This window comes from Barbus barbus, assembly GCF_936440315.1.
Source record: "Barbus barbus genome assembly, chromosome: 32".
Lineage (NCBI taxonomy): Eukaryota > Metazoa > Chordata > Actinopteri > Cypriniformes > Cyprinidae > Barbus > Barbus barbus.
In genome coordinates, this window is record NC_136760.1 from 11074769 (window position 1) to 11091575 (window position 16807).

General features: G+C 38.8%; 1 protein-coding gene across 1 annotated transcript; it reads right to left on the minus strand.

Annotated features, from left to right (window-relative positions):
• Positions 1-1122: 1122 nt before the first annotated feature.
• On the minus strand, positions 1123-12092 carry LOC306852152 (sarcoplasmic/endoplasmic reticulum calcium ATPase 1-like). The gene is made up of 23 exons (XM_079388816.1): positions 11808-12092; positions 10915-10932; positions 10711-10793; positions 9067-9171; positions 8811-8949; positions 8403-8483; positions 8078-8163; positions 7515-7812; positions 7152-7318; positions 6596-6684; positions 6390-6492; positions 6164-6295; positions 5951-6067; positions 5508-5726; positions 5051-5162; positions 4732-4955; positions 4411-4631; positions 4118-4320; positions 3941-4026; positions 3697-3830; positions 2862-2979; positions 2658-2775; positions 1123-1442 (listed from the first exon to the last, which is right to left on the minus strand). The coding sequence occupies exons 1-23, from the start codon at positions 11923-11925 to the stop codon at positions 1432-1434; spliced, it is 2982 nt and encodes a 993-aa protein (XP_079244942.1). The 5' UTR covers positions 11926-12092; the 3' UTR covers positions 1123-1431.
• Between the last annotated feature and the right edge of the window lie 4715 nt (positions 12093-16807).

Consider the following 16807-nt stretch of genomic DNA (forward strand, 5'->3'; position numbering starts at 1 on the left):
GGGTCCAAAAATAAACAGGTTAATGTGTAAAGTGATTTGCTTTTTTTAAAATGCAACACCTTCACTTCACCAGTGAAGCAAATGTCAGGATCCTACCCTGGCAGTCTTGTCTGTCTTGTCCCTGTTCAATGTTTCTTTGTTTGTTTTGTGTCTGAGCACATGGCTATGTCTCTGTTTGTGTTTGCCACGTGCTCCTCTAGTCCAACCTCCCTGTTTCCCATGGTCACGCCCCCTTGTTTAGTCCTCGTTTGCTTGATTGTGTTCACCTGATCCTTGTGTGCTCTGCTGCTTTATATTGTGTTCCTTTCCCTTGTGTCTCAGCTGGTTCGTTTCTTGGTCCTAGAGTATATCCTTTGATCTTGCTCAAGTGATTTTTTGATCTCATATCTTGTTATCCTATATCCTCAGTTCCTTTTTGTTTTCTCTAGTTCTTGTTTTTTTGATTGTGCATTATCTAGTTTTGTTTTCTCTTTGGATTTAGATTTTCTTTTGTCTGTCTTGTGTCGTTGTGTTGTCTTGAGTCTTGTTTATTGTGTCTTGTCCTGTCCTGCCCTTTACCCAGATTCCCTGGCCTCTGACCTCTACTACCTGGAAGCAGCTCTCCACTCTTACGAGTCAGGCCTTTGGTTCTGTGAGTCACTACCTGGCGGCTAGACTGGTGCGACTTCTGAGATTCACTTCAAGGGTCCCTGTCTTCCTGCCTTCCTCTGGAGCTGCTGCCTCCGTGCCACCTTGGACAGGCTCAGTGCCTGTATCGTGTTGTCTGCCCTGCCCCTCTGTTTGGACTGATTCACTTCTCGCTCTCCCTGCTGTTTCTAGTCAACATCTTGTCAATAAACCACCATTATCCGCTCATTTACATCTGGGTCCCATTTCTTGCAGATCGCTGACAGCAAAGGCATGTAAATCCATTTGTGCGCAAACTGTCTTCCATGAAGATAATTCATATCAAATATTTAATCCAATGAAATTACTTTTGATTAACAAGTAATTATGTTAATGACTTAATTGGGGGAAATGCCTCTAGGAGGTAATTAAGGAATGGAATTAAAAACACAAAACTGTGCAGATATGTATATGTAGAGATGGATTGAAGAGAAATAAAATGGAGACTGTAAAATATATATATACAATTTTAACAAAAAATGTTTAATACACAGTCCATTTAAGAATAAAACAATTCAGTATTCAAACACTAATTTGGAAGGGCTGACCTATATATTCATCTCTGTCACTAAACTTAGTTTTTCTGTGTTTTTGTTTAAAATATTTTCCAAAGATTTTGTGCTCTCCATTCTGCAGATGGGTTCATGAGAGCTTCTGTCTCAGCGGCTATAAATACTCTCTTCTCCCATTCTTCCTCATTCATTGTCTTGCTGTTCTCTTCTTTATCTCCTTGTTTTTTCACTCCTACGTTGTTGTCTCTACATTTCACGCTTTAGCTGGGAATCACAAAAAGATGAGTTTTAATAAAAATAAGAACACTGAGCAAATGTTAAGCAGCACTAAACATGATTTTTTGAAACCCTGTTTTGGGTATCAGCAAGGCTGGGTATCGTCCACTACCTCACAACACGATACGTATACACACATTACTATACAATATTGTGATATTTAGCAAAGCATCATATTAGTTTTGCATTGCAAACATTACTAAAAAATGTCAAATTTGTCTTTAAAAAATTAGCATGTCCACAATTGCATCTGTTTGTTAAGTAACTGTTTCATCTTTATTGGAGCTTAACGTCCACATTTCCTTAAATTACAATACATAGTATTGTAATATAAACTAATGTATTAATTCACAACACTGTATCTTGAAAATCCAAGAAAATAATATATTTGTGTTAACTTGATTTACACTAGCAGAGCATGTGCTTGGAACATGATTTACCCAAACAGGACATTCCTAGATAATCCTTAATGGTTCTGGAACAACATTCCTCTCAGTTAATCAGATGTTAGGGTTATGCTAAGGCTTGCACATTTTCTATCTACAATAAATATTCACCATGCACTTTAGCAAGAAGTTAGCTTATATCATATAAAATAAAATGTCTCCATTAGTAGAAATAAGCCAGTTTTTCTATTGGGCTGACAATACAAGGGAAGACAAGTGGGAAGTTCATCATAAATTTCACTGGAGCTCCATGCATGCATGGCTGAATCACAGAAAAGTTTGAGACCACATGTTCTCTCAAAGCAACACCAACCAAAACAGTAAACATGCAAAAGGATAGAGACATGTAGACATCCATGAAGACAGGTACAGCACGGCTATTATTGGATACCTTGCTTCTGTTACTTGAAAACTGGGAGGTGAGGACTGTTTAGGCTAGAAATGAATATAGTAGGTTAGTGTGAAATAAATGAAATGAGTGTGAGAGATAAGAGAAAGGAAGGAAGAGTGTGGCATTAAAAAGAACTTTTTAGTGCAAACAAGTTATATGAAGAAATGCAATTAATCTATAATAAATAGAAAAATGTAAGTTTAATGAAGAAATTATATTAAGTTTCATTCATAGAAACAAGTCAGCAAGTTTTTAATAGAGTATAAGTATGAATGTAGTTTGACAATGTAAAATGTGTTTACTTAAATGCATGCTATTTGATAATTATGTTAATACATGCATATTTACATATGTTTGAAAACTCACCCTCCAGGTAGTTGCGGGCAACAAACTTCAGCACCTCATCAATGAGGATAACGGGGAAAGAAAGCTTCAGTACCACCATCCACTGTTCCACGTTCAAGTGAGTTAGTTTGAAAACCATCTGTAATAGGAAAAGGAAAGTTGTGGCCAGTGTAAGAGATATAGTCAAATATAAAGAACAGGATGAAATAAAGATAAGAGACTTACGGGCAGGGGGTCCACATAGATGATCATGAAGTGGAGGGACATGGAGAGGGTCATGGCAGCCGCTAGCCAGCAATTGCTCCATGGAGGCATGCGCAACAAGGACTGATTCTCAGACAAGCTATTGAAAAATACATAGAAACACAGAGAAAAGCCCTTATTGCTGCCATCAGTGTCGGGGTAAAATTAGCTCAGTTGCATAACCTGACAGTATTGTATGGCATCACTGGCCTCAATTAAACCTGTCAATAACGTGCTCCTTCTGATCACCTGGGATCGTATTTCGATTCTGAAGTATTTTTACATTTTTCCCCCTTTTTTCTTTAAATTCTGTGTTTTCATTATTCAGTAAATACACAAAGTAAATACAATTAGTGGCAAATATATAACATAGATAAATGTAAAAAAATATAACTGCTAATTTGTAGGTGGTGTGTTGTGGTGGCCTCAAAAATGGGTGTTGTTTAAGGCACTGTTTTAAGATGCAATTTTTTCAACAAATTCTAAGGCTGTGGTGTAGTGTATCTTCCAAAGAAATGTAAAAAAAAAATATTCAAGATGCTAGACAGAGTCAAGGGAAATTGTAATTACACTGTACATACACTTCACAAGTTACTATTTTAGTGATACATATAGGTTACTGTTAAGAAAGTTGCTGTCAGTGAAGAACGTTACAAATCAGTTACAGTTACTATAGGGAACATTTTGGTTAGCATACTGCCTTAGACTTTAGATTAGCAAGGAGGCTCACTAGATTTTGGAATATAGCTGTTGAGTTACAAGAGCTGCAACTTCAAGACAAAATCATGTATAACAAAAACGGCAGTTAAGATGTAACCTGTTGAGAGCGTTGAGCATCTCAATTGTGACCAGGACAGACAGGGCCATGGTCATGGGTGGAGCAGCCTCAAACACCTCACACTCAATGCCAGCGAAGTCCTCGTTCTCATCGTGGCACTGCATGAAGTGAGACTACAGCAGGAAGAGAATTTAGCAGGGGTGAACAGATGTAACAAAGGAACTTTCTTTCCATGTGTGCTAAATACAATAATAAATAATAATATGACAGAGATATTGCTCACCAGCTGGTAGTAGGTGACATTAGGACCCTCATCATCATACAGGAACCAGTGGGCAGCGCCAGCCACAGTAGCAGCACCCACATAACCTGAGGACAGTCAATTCATTAGACTAACACCAAAACTCACATAGAGAACTTGAGTATGCTGACATCCCACAGAAATAACAAGGATACCAACCACCAATGGCCATGTATCTGAAGAACAGCCAGCCAGAGATCAGGGGCTCTTTGGCAGAGCGAGGAGGCTTGCCCATAATGTCAAGATCAGGGGGGTTGAAGCCCAGGGCAGTGGCGGGCAGACCATCAGTCACCAAGTTCACCCACAGCAGTTGGACTGGGATCAGAGCCTCAGGAAGACCGAGAGCAGCAGTCAGGAAAATACTATGAGAAAAGAAGAGAATGTCAAGCGTGAGCATACTGTACATGAGTACATTATTAGACATACATTTAAACAAGGCCATGGATTCTCACCAGACGACCTCCCCAACATTGGAAGAAATCAGGTAACGGATAAACTGCTTCATGTTGTTGTAAATGGCTCTGCCTTCCTCAACGGCAGCCACAATAGAAGAGAAGTTGTCATCGGCCAGGACCATCTCAGAGGCTGACTTGGCAACGGCAGTGCCAGAGCCCATGGCAATGCCAATTTCTGCCTTCTTCAAGGCAGGGGCATCGTTGACACCATCACCAGTCTGAAGGAAAGATAACAGCATTACTATATCATCTTAAAGGCAGGGTTTCATGTGATATGGAGTTGTGGAAGCTGGTTTGTAAAGTGTACTTATGTCTCACCATAGCAGTAATCTCATCGAAGCCCTGCAGGAACTCAACGATCTTAGACTTGTGGGAGGGCTCAACACGGGCAAAGCAGCATGCCTTACAGACAGCTTCACTCTGTTCACTACGGGGCAGGTCATCAAACTCTCGGCCGGTGTAAGCCTTGCCAGTTACATCCTCATCCTCAGTAAAGATGCCAATACGACGGCAGATGGCCACAGCAGTGCCCTTGTTGTCACCTGAGGGTTTTTATGGACAGGTGTCAGGTCTTGCAACAATAAAAGATTAAAAGGTTGAAGGAGATGACTGATGAAAGGATGGATAAAAAGCATACCAGTGATCATGATAACACGAATTCCAGCAGCCCTGCACAGTTCAATGGATCCAGTAACCTCTTTACGGGGGGGATCCAACATACCAACACAGCCAACGAAAGTCAAGTCGGTCTGAACAAAACAGGAAAGTAATAAGAAAAACTGTAAGTTGGAGTGCAGCATTTAGTCTAGCATTTGCCATCTAGTCTTAACATTGTCTTAAATAGCCTGTGAATAGTAGGCTAGATTTTTTTTTAACATGAGATTCTGGCCAAATATATTAAACAAGAGGAAAAGCTAAGCAGCCACATCCAAAGTTTCTGATATGGAATGTTTTGGATGCCAGTCTCTAGCATGGGCTGGCAGCCTTACTATTGAGTTTAACTAGTAAGACTTGCTGGGCAATAAGCTTTACCAGCCAGACATGGGAGAATAAATAGATGAAATTCATTAAGGTGTTATGTTTTTCATATTCACCTCATAGTCAACAAATTTAGTAGAGTCCTCAAGGACCATTTCTTCAACCTTCAAGGGATTGTCTCGGGTGGCAAGTGCAAGGCAACGCAGAGTGTCACGGCCAGTACCCCACTCCTTGATGACGGACATGATCTTATCTTTTACAATGCCAGTCAGGGGTAGCCGAGTAGAACCAACACGTACATAGGAACACCTGTCAATCACACCCTCTGGAGCACCCTATATTAACAAAATGAGGAGTCATGAAATGCATGTATTATTTTGTCAAATATCCCCATCAATATTACCATTTTTTGTGATCATTTACTTCTTAAATCCTTACAAATAATATTGTGACAATACCATGGTACAATGAGGCACTAGATAACATATACTTTCATATTCCATGTTATTTGCAAGGAACTTCCGAGAAACCAAAGTATGTTTTTGAGTGGGACACATACCTTCACAAACATTTTGCTGCCTGCATCACCCTTGGTAGGAGTGCAGTACACAGACATGGATTTCCTGTCACGGGAGAACTCCAGAGTGAAATTCTTCTTCATTAGCTGCTTCACAACCTACACAGGATAAAAATGGAAACAAATTTGAGTTACAGAGCTATCAGTGCCAAGCCACATTACTAATGTTTTAAGAAGGTTTACATTTCTACTTACACTACAGCAGGCATTTGCTCTCTCAATCTTGGACAGGTTGTTGACATTGCTCTTAAAAACATTCATCTTCTCAACCAAACAGCACAAAGCAGTTTCAGTGGCCTCACCGACCTTCTCATAGACCTTCTTGGACTGTAACACAGAGGTAGATGACATTTTTTTGTCTTCAGACAGACATAGAAATGAGAACAAAAGAATGAAGTATGAAAGAGTATGTATCTCTCACCTCATTGTAGTCAAGGGAGGAATCATTGCAGAGGGCGCAGATGGTGGCCAACTCAACTAAACCGTCATACTGACCGCAGTCAACACGAGCACCCAACTTTGTGCTAAGAGAAAGATGCCAATCAGATTATATTTGTGACTTTAACATGCTGATAGCCTGATAATAAAAAGGAGCATTTTAGGGGAAGTGTTTTATTGTGTACTTACACCTCACCCTCGGGTGTGTACTTAGAGCCAGAGATATCAAAGGAGTCAAGTTCAACGTGATCACCATCAACTCTATCAATGATGAACATCTGTAGTAATACACAATTTCATCTTAGTGTCCATGTAAAAATACGCCATTGTTAATATAAATGTATACATGCACAAGACTTATACAGTACCCATGCTCAAAGGTAAAGTGTGTAATTACAGTACCACTTGCAGCACCCAAACAAATTACAAAAAATAACGTGCTTTTTTCCAAACACACCTACTTCCCCATTCAATCTACCATTTTTCTGAAAACAAATAAAGAAATAGTCTTTCCCCAAACTCTCAAACTTGGTTGTTCCAGAAATTGCCATTTGAGCTGGGAAAAAGCTTAAAATATATTATCAGCCTACCGATGGCTTACTTTCAGCAGATTAAACTGGGAGAAGAGTATTTCCTCTGTGAAATAATTACACACTTCACCTTTAGGATTACAGTATATCAGTATTAGCAATAGCTTTATTATTTCTTAGTTGATGTGTGTACATAAATATAGCTGAACACCTACTTTGGTCACACACATCTGATTGGTGGTCAGGGTGCCAGTCTTGTCGGAGCAGATGACAGAAGTACAGCCCAGGGTCTCCACAGAGGGCAGTGAACGGACAATGGCATTTTTCTTGGCCATACGTCTGGTACCAAGAGCCAGACAGGTAGTGATGACAGCAGGCAGACCTGATGAGAGTAGAGTTTATGGTTGGATCAATATCTTTTAATAATATTGATAATCTCAAAAGGTTTAGATAATACGCTTTATGTAAAGTATAGACTAAAGGTCAAGCTTTTAGCCCTGTTCTGGACATAATGTGGTGTGTAGTGGGAATTGCATAATTAACTTTGGGAGATGTGTTGCACATGTTATCATGCTCACCCTCAGGGATAGCAGCTACAGCCAGAGCAACAGCGATCTTGAAGTAGTAGACAGCGCCACGGATCCAGGATCCACCATGGACGGGGTCATTGAAGTGGCCGATGTTGATCATCCAGACAGCGACGCAGATCAGAGAGATAACCTTAGAGAGCTGCTCACCAAACTCATCCAGTTTCTGCTGCAGAGGGGTCTTCTCCTGCTCTGTGGCGGCCATCTGGTCACGGATCTTACCAATCTCAGTGGATACACCAGTAGAGACAGCAACGCCAATAGCCTTGCCAGCAGCAATGTTTGTGCCCTATAGGTGGGAAAGGAAACTTAAACTACTTCTTGTTCTTGGAACAATACTTCTTTCTACCATGAAGACTTTATGATCAGGCTGGAGTTGGGGTTAATGGTTAGGTTTATGATTACGTTTGTTGTTCCAGTACCAAAAACCGTTAGAGCTAAGGTTAGAGCTATCATTATCTGATAGGAACTTTCTTCCAGAAACTTGTGTCTATTGAGGTAAGAGTATAAACCAACTGATGAGTAGTTTGAGGAGTTTGTGGATGAAAACTCACAGAGAAAAGCATGTTCTTTTTGTCCTGATTGACAGCTCTAGGGTCGGGGACAGGCTCAGTGTGCTTGATCACACTGACGGACTCACCTGTACAAAGAGTTAACCATGCTTATGTATAATTACAATAAAATATAATACACAATAAATATACACCGGAGAAGAGAGTGCTGCTGCTTTACAAATTAATTTTAATTAAAAAGAAACCACTTGTCATATTCACAGCATTTGTATAGTTTTAATGTTCTAACAAATTTTATATCAGTGGGCCGTTTTAATGATCATTGTTAGAGTAGACAGTAGAGGTGAACACTGTTAAAAGCACTAACCAGTCAGGATGGACTGGTCAACACGAAGGGTGGTGGAACGGATAGCTGTAATCCTGATGTCAGCAGGAACTTTATCACCAACTAGGAAAGAGGAAAGAATGAGTTAGCAGTTTAGCAAAACACTAGTGATTCATGACCAGTGCTACAACAAAAAGAGGAAACTTACAAAATATATTTAGCTATGGACCAAAGATTATAGTGTATGTGGTGGGTATAGTATTCTATGCAATATGCTCTGCTGTATACTGCACATAGCGACAAAAAAAAGTAGGTCACCATGGGACTTCTAGACATACAGAAAATCTGCAAACTGTGCACTAAATATGTTTATTAAAAAATAATAAGTATTTCTATAAGCTATTCCAAAAAGAAGCGACTGTGAAATAAGAGCATGTGGAAAGCACATACCAGAAACCTCCACAATGTCACCGGGGACAATCTCTCTGGCCTTGATCATCTGGACGTTCTTTCTGTCAGAACGGTAGACCTTACCCATCTCAGGCTCATACTCCTTTAGAGCCTCAATGGCGCTCTCAGCATTACGCTCCTGAATGACAGACAGACATTTGCTTGGTTTACATAACAGATGCAAAGTTATGCTTTCGCTTAATTTACTTTATGAAATCAGTAAAGTATACATATATCTGTGTATCTGGTGCATTACCTGCCACACACCGACGACGGCATTGGCAATGAGAATGAGCAAAATGACAAAAGGCTCAACAAAGGCAGTGACGGTCTCGTCACCTTCCTCAAACCAGGCCAGGACCTAACAGCACACCAGGAGAGACATTAGAGACCAGCACAAGGTACATATTGCTCTTCATTCCATTCAGGATATATATTAAGACAAATATAAATTAAAATATTAAGACTTGACATATTTACTGTATCCTTTGAATTTTCTACTAATTATTTATGAAGAAAAATATGTATATATATATATATATATATATATATATATTAATCTGATACGATTTATGTATCATCCATGAAAGATATTAAAAAAGGTCCTTAAAATAATTTTAGAATGTACTTCAATACAGAGTTTTGTACTTCAGTATACAATTTACAGCTGTTAAATAATGTGTTATCACACTCAGTAGTGTTTTATGAGAAGATGAGAGGAAACACAAAGTAATCTGAAGTTAAATCTTACAAAATGTAGAAAAATTTATAGTCATTTACACCATTAATATAAAGCTTTTAGAGAAGTTAAAGATATTTTCCAAGTACTTTCGAATAACCTTTTTTTATTGATTGATCAGTGGAAGGCACAGAGGCTTAATGGGCCCACCCTAAATATTACTTCTGAAATTCATGATGCTATTGGTCTGGTTGCTTAATTTCTTCTCTTGTGCAATGCATGCATACATAAAAACCGGTCAAAACATTATTTCACAATATTGTTGCACAACAGACCTGCTGTTATAGCTACTCTCGCTGTGCTTTCTCTCATGCATCTCTCCTGACCTTTCAAAAGGATAGAGTTTCTGTCTTCAACTTGAGTCCTTCTTAAAATAACCCGTTCACCCTCACACACATCTTCTGAGCCCCTTAATATTTTCCTTCTAAGGCTATTGGAACAGCTGGTTGAGGCACAGTGTGGAGGGGGGAAGACATTAATACCCCCCATGTTCACCTCTAACCTCCCAATACCCGCTGAATCCCCTAAACATCCACCTTACGGAGTCTTTCCTGCTTAGAAAGCTGTGAGATAAATAACATCATTTGTACGGCTTCCTGACACAATAAATTAAGATCAATCTGCTCTATAGGATACTATTTGATTCTACATTGCAGTAGGTAAAACTGCCAAAATATCATAATGTACTGTACTGCTCTCGGTACTATGCAGACTTTTGCACTTAACCATAATGCTAAAATAAATGGCAAATTAGCATGTGTACCTTGTTGTGTAACACCATAGATGGTCATGGTGTATGTTACAGCATGAAGTGCAGTATGGCAAACTATACTGTCACAACAGGTGTACACACCACACTTGGCTAAAATTTAAAGGTTATGTTTAAAAGTGTGTGACATGCTGTATCTATATGCTGACAGATCTGATTAAATCACATGAAGCAAAGTGTTTGATATATTTGTTCTAAAAAAATATGATTCTATATATTATTTACATCCAATCATTTTATAATGTTCACTTTATGCTCAATAAAAAATATATTAATATTTACATTTAGTAAATTTCAACATTTAAATGCACACCTCAAACATGATTATTGATTTGTTCTCTGTGGTTGCTAACTATTTGCAGTGTTTTCTGAACTGTCCACTTGTAACTTACGAAAGAGATGCAGGCAGCAAGCAGCAAAATTCTGACCAACAGATCTTCAAACTGCTCAACTATCAGTTCCCAGATGGATTTTCCTAAAAGGAATGGGAATTTAGTTAAATCCTTACAAGATTTTAAGATTCTATTGATGCCATAGTGGCTGGTGAATATGGACTTCTCATGATGTGACTTTTTTAGCAATATGTTTGTACTTACCCTCCTCAGCTGGCAGCTCTGAGAAACAAAGTACAGACGGAGACAAGAGAAAAAAAAGAAAGAAAGAAAATTAACAACTGGCCAGAATTCAAGACAGCACAACAGCATTACCCTGGCCAATGTTTCATTGTACCTCAGAGGCACTATTAAGCCATAACATTTTCAAATGATTTTTATTTGACACATGAAAAAAGATGACTTACAGAAAGTTTTAGCAAAAAGAATATGCTCAGTCTCACACAGAAACAGCTATACAGATGTTTTGCACTGTATTTTGAACTGACATATTGATAAAATATCAACTATTTACCAGCAATACTGACATTTATAGTCCCAATATTCAATATTCATATATTTATTAGCTTTCTACAAGGGACGTATTCCAACTATTCCAATTGATTTTTTTAAAGACTTGTGCATGCCAAGTTCTCTCTGTACAGAAGGGCCTGTTTTGTACATCATTACTTGGTAATTCCAGTAACATATCTAATCACCCAGGCCAATTTCAGCCAGAACCTAAGAATCTCCCTCCCCCATCTGCCTGAAATACTGCTAATCTAATAAGACCTCTCAAATAACCAAGCAAGGCCACTGTGCCATCACCTGTCTTTCTTCCCTTCTCCCGCTCCGCCAAAGTCTATTTTCAATTGCAGCTTCTGCACCACAACCTGTTGATGTCCCTTGAAATGCCACTGAAAAGTCTGAACATTTGAGAAAACCCTAACCATCTTTGCAATAGCATCTACTGTCATGATTTAAACGTTTAACCCAAAAGCACTATTGTAATGCTATCGCTGTGCCTTTCTAAAAAGAGACATTTCCACCAGTCAGAGTGTTTGGTTGTCTTTCTATTAAACCCCGCATGCGTCTCCAAGACATATCATGAATCTCACCATTGTAGCCGTACTTAGCCAGGTTCTTCTTGACCTGATCCGGGGAAAGACCTGTGGTTTCATTAACTGTGAAGTAGGCCAGACATTCGGCCGGGGCCTTGATATGGGCGTCCTCCATCCTGTCAGGGGTGAAGGATCTTCAGGAGTGGAAAAAGCTTAGTTAAACAGGTCTATCCGTGCCTTTTATTGATTGTCCCTATTGCTCTTGTGCTCTCCGTACTACAAAATCTGCCCCCCGTTACTTGGACCCCCTCTTCACAGGAGTGATGGACTGACAGAAAGAGCGATTCAATTCACACATGTGCAGTGTTTTATACTGCTGCCAGCTACCCTATTGGTCAAAGTTGCCTGTCGCCACACCCCAAAATTCCAATCAGTTGCGTATGGCTCTACAGGGCCGAGTTATAGTCTAGGGGATGAACGTCTTCGGCATCTCAGACTTGAGGATGTGGGGGGTTATTAGGTGGGCAAGGAGCATGAGGCATTAGCATACATAGGGGGTAGCATTGAAATGAAAAGTTGATCTGTTTTTGGAACATGCATGGTCAGTGGAATAAGGAGAGTGGAAAAGGTGAGAGAGCTAGAGTGAGTGATGGGTCAAGTGGCCTCTGATGGGAGGGGGCAGTTAGAGGAGTGCTGGAAGGTTAATTTGGAACAAGAATTAGAGGAGTGTGGTTACATAGGAGGCTTAAAGTGTCACACTGACATCCACACATTGGTTTGGCATGAACAAGAACACAATCATTTCCTATGATCCTTTTCAGATCTGTCTTAGCATTAAGATCTGATTAGAAAACATGGCAAAAGTTAATTTTGTGCTCAGTGACCCATTTTTGTGTTGATTTTGATGTTTGTTTTGGCTTATTATGCTGATGGAAGATCCAACCATGTCTCATCATAAGATTTGATTTCACATACTTTTTATAGACTTTCTGACCCCAAGACTAAATTAATTTCTGCAATTCTCCAGCTGTGATCCTTTGGAGCCTTTGGCCACTCAAACTCTCCTCCTCACCATGCATTAGGACGATATATACACACATCCTTGTAACATCATTAGTAGAAACTTGGGACCTCTTAATTATTGCCCTGATGGTGGAAATGGGGATTTTTAATTCTTTGGCTCTTTTCTTACAGCCACTTTCTATTTTGTGAAGCTCAACAATCTTGTTCTGTACATCAGAACAATATTCTTAGGTTTTACTCCTGGTCAAGTCAAGTCACCTTTGTTTACAGTGGGGCAAATAAGTATTTGATACACTGCCGATTTAAGTTTTCCCACTTACAAAGAATGGAGAGATCTGTAATTTTCATCGTAGGAACACCTCAACTGTGAGAGACAGAATATATATCTAAAAAAAAATCCAGAAAATCACATTGTATGATTTTTGAATAATTAATTTCCATGTTATTGCATGAAATAAGTATTTGATACAATAGAAAAATTGAACTTAATATTTGGTACAGAAACCTTTGTTTACAATTACAGAGGTCAGACGTTTCCTGTAGTTCTTGACCAGGTTTGCACACACTGCAGCAGGGATTTTGGCCCACTCCTCCATACAGGTCTTCTCCAGATCTTTCAGGTTTTGGGGCTGTTGCTGGGCAACACAGAGTTTCAGCTCGCTCCATAGATTTTCTATTGGGTTCAGGTCTGGAGACTGGCTAGGCCACTCCAGGACCTTGAAATGCTTCTTACGGAGCCACTCCTTAGTTGCCCTTGCTGTGTGTTTGGGGTTATGGTCATGCTGGAAGACCCAGCCACGACCCATCTTCAATGCTCTTACTGAGGGAAGGAGGTTGTTGCCCAAAATCTTGCGATACATGGCCCCATCCATCCTCCCCTCAATACGGTGCAGTCGTCCTGTCCCTTTTGCAGAAAAGCACCCCAAAGCATGATTTTTCCACCCCCATGCTTCACGTTTGGGATGGTGTTCTTGGGATAGTACTCATCCTTCTTCCTCCAAACACGGTGAGTGGAGTTTATACCAAAAAGTTATATTTTGGTCTCATCTGACCACATGACCTTCTCCCATGCCTCCTCTGGATCAAACTTCAGACGGGTCTGGACATGTGCTGGCTTGAGCAGGGGGACCTTGCGCGCGCTGCAGGATTTTAATCCATGACGGTGTAGTGTGTTACTAATGGTAACTGTTGAGACTGTGGTCCCAGCTCTCTTCAGGTCATTGACCAGGTCCTCCTGTGTAGTTCTAGGCTGATCCCTCACCTTTTTCAGGATCACTGATATTCCACGAGGTGAGATCTTGCATGGAGTCCCAGTCCGAGGGAGATTGACAGTCATCTTGAATTTCTTCCATTTTTTAATAATTGCGCCAACAGTTGTTGCCTTCTCACCAAGCTGTTTGCCTATTGTCCTGTAGCCCATCCCAGCCTTGTGCAGGTCTACAATTGTGTCCCTCGTGTCCTTAGACACAGTGTCCTTTGGTCTTGCCCATAGTGGAGAGGATGGAGTCTGATTGATTGAGTGTGTAAACAGGTGTCGTATATAAAGGTAATGAGTTAAAACAGGTGCAATTAATACAGATAATGAGTGGAGGATAGGAGGACTTCTTAAAGACAAACTAGCAGGTCTGTGAGAGGCAGAATTCTTGCTGGTTGGTAGGTGATCAAACACTTATTTCATGCAATAAAATGGAAATTCATTATTCAAAAATCATACAATGTGATTTTCTGGATTTTTTAAAAATATATTCTGTCTCTCACAGTTGAGGTGTTCCTACGATGAAAATTACAGATCTCTCCATTCTTTGTAAGTGGGAAAACTTGAAAAATCGGCAGTGTATCAAATACTTATTTGCCCCACTGTATATAGTGCTTTTAACAATACAGATTGTGTCAAAGCACTTAACAGTACCAAATCGGAGGATAGAGTGTCAGTAATGTATAAAAATAAGATTAAACACTCAATTTTCAGTTAAAGGCATTTCATTATTGAATTCAGTGATCTCATTGTCTAGCTCAGTTTAGTTTAAATGGTATCTGTGAAATCAAATTGACAATAATCGCTCGAAATCAAGTGTCCCCAACTGAGCAAGCCAGAGGTGACAGGGGCAAGGAACCAAAACTCCCTCTGTGACAGAATGGAGAAAAAAACCTTGGGAGAAACCAGGCTCAGTCGGGGGGTCAGTTCTCCTCTGGCCAGGGTATTATTGTTTATTTATTGTTTAATTATTGATTTAATAATTGTTTTTTTAAATGTATCAATGTATTATATTTCTATAATATTTAGAAACAGAAACAGAATAAGAAAGAAACAGACAAATATTAGCGTAGATACCATTCTTCTTATGATGTAACGAGTACATCGTGTGTTATGAGGAGTGTTCCCGGTTCCGGTTGATCTAATTAATGCAGTCTAACAATCCTTTAATGGATTTGAATAATAGAAGTGCATTAGTGTGTTATGTGTAAGCCAGGTTAAAGAAATGTGTCTTTAACCTTAACTGTCACCGTCCCGTATATACGGGATGCCTAAATTTACTTCACTATATTACAATGAAATCCTAATGTAATCATGACAAACTATATATCATTTGAAAGGTCTAAGTCTCCTAAATAGATATTTTTCCATTTTTTTGTTGTTACAAATTATGTAGGAACAGTAATAGATTAATTTATGACAAGAGTGCACCAAGAGTCTATGATAAATCTACATCTTAACAGGAGTTCTGACCTTTGTCACAAAAAGTCTTTATTTCCTTGCCTTTTTCCCTATCACGTTTTAGCAATCATCATATGTTATATAACATTTGAATGGTTAAAATCTCAAAATTCATCCCGTGAAAACCATTTTGAATAGGACATTGTGTTACCATAGAAATGCTACTTCAAAATATTTTAGCCGTCTCCTCCCCCTTAGCAGGGGTGTCATATTACAAAATGTATTACGGTCTTTTAGAATCAAAACTTTTTATAATCTTGACAGAATACATATCGTTGGAAAGGTCTGAGTCTCAAGATTCCATATTTGGTAGTTTGTTATAGATGTAATATTGAGAGAGAAATTGATAGATTTGTGACAGAAATGCATCAACAAAAAATTCAACTGAGTTTGAATGGCACCCGGTGGTTGTTTTTGGTATAACGCCTAAACAAAATTGCATATGAACCTCAATTTTTTTTTATATCAACTTCAAATTTGGAACACAACTTATGTACACATATGGATTAAAATTTTATAGCAATTTTAGATTTTTAACTATTTTTTTTTTAATATTTATTTTATATAAAATAAAATTAAAATAATATAATACATTTGTTTTACAGTAAATTTAAACTTCTATAACTTTTTAATACTTGATTTTTTTTTAATGATTTCACTTCTGTAATAATCTGTTAATTGCCTTCTTTAAAAAGAGACCAACCTTAGGTCTGTATTCAAAAGCGTTCATGAATTATAATAATTTAAGTTTGCATAGTGCACTTTTTCGTGAATTTTCAAAAGTGGGGATGACAGTTAAACTGACAGAGTGTGTCTGCCTCCCGAACAGTGTTAGGTAGATTGTTCCAGAGTTTGGGTGCTAAATAGGAAAAGTATATTTTATATTCTAGGTATTATCAAACGGCCATAGTTTCTGTTACATCATCAAGTTTTTCTGCGCTGTTGGATATGCTGAGGAATTGAGATAAATCAGGAAGATTACTTACAAAGCAGTCTTTTGTGGTAGAGGTGATGGTTCTACCATACTTGTAACAAGGAGTAGAATTTACAGTTTTAGCTATATGGAGTTTACACAAGACTAGATAATGATCTGAGATATCATCGCTTTGCTGCAGAATTTCAACACCACTAACATCAATTCCATGTGACAGTATTAAATCTAGAGTATGATTTTGACAATGAGTAGGTCCGGAAACGTGTTGTCTAACCCCGATAGAAGTTGTATGGTGTCCTGGTGGCCTGTATACAGTAGCCAGTACAAACATCACAGGGGATTTATCACTAACACGTGTTTCTCTAGATAATGTTATACGCAGCA

Coding starts and splice junctions, on each gene's coding strand:
- LOC306852152 (XM_079388816.1), bottom strand. CDS start 11,925: ATGGAGGACGCCCATATCAAGGCCCCGGCCGAATGTCTGGCCTACTTC. Junction 9,172..10,710: donor TTGCTGCCTGCATCTCTTTC/GTAAGTTACAAG, acceptor GTGTGCTGTTAG/GTCCTGGCCTGGTTTGAGGA. Junction 2,776..2,861: donor TCTATGTGGACCCCCTGCCC/GTAAGTCTCTTA, acceptor TTCCTATTACAG/ATGGTTTTCAAACTAACTCA.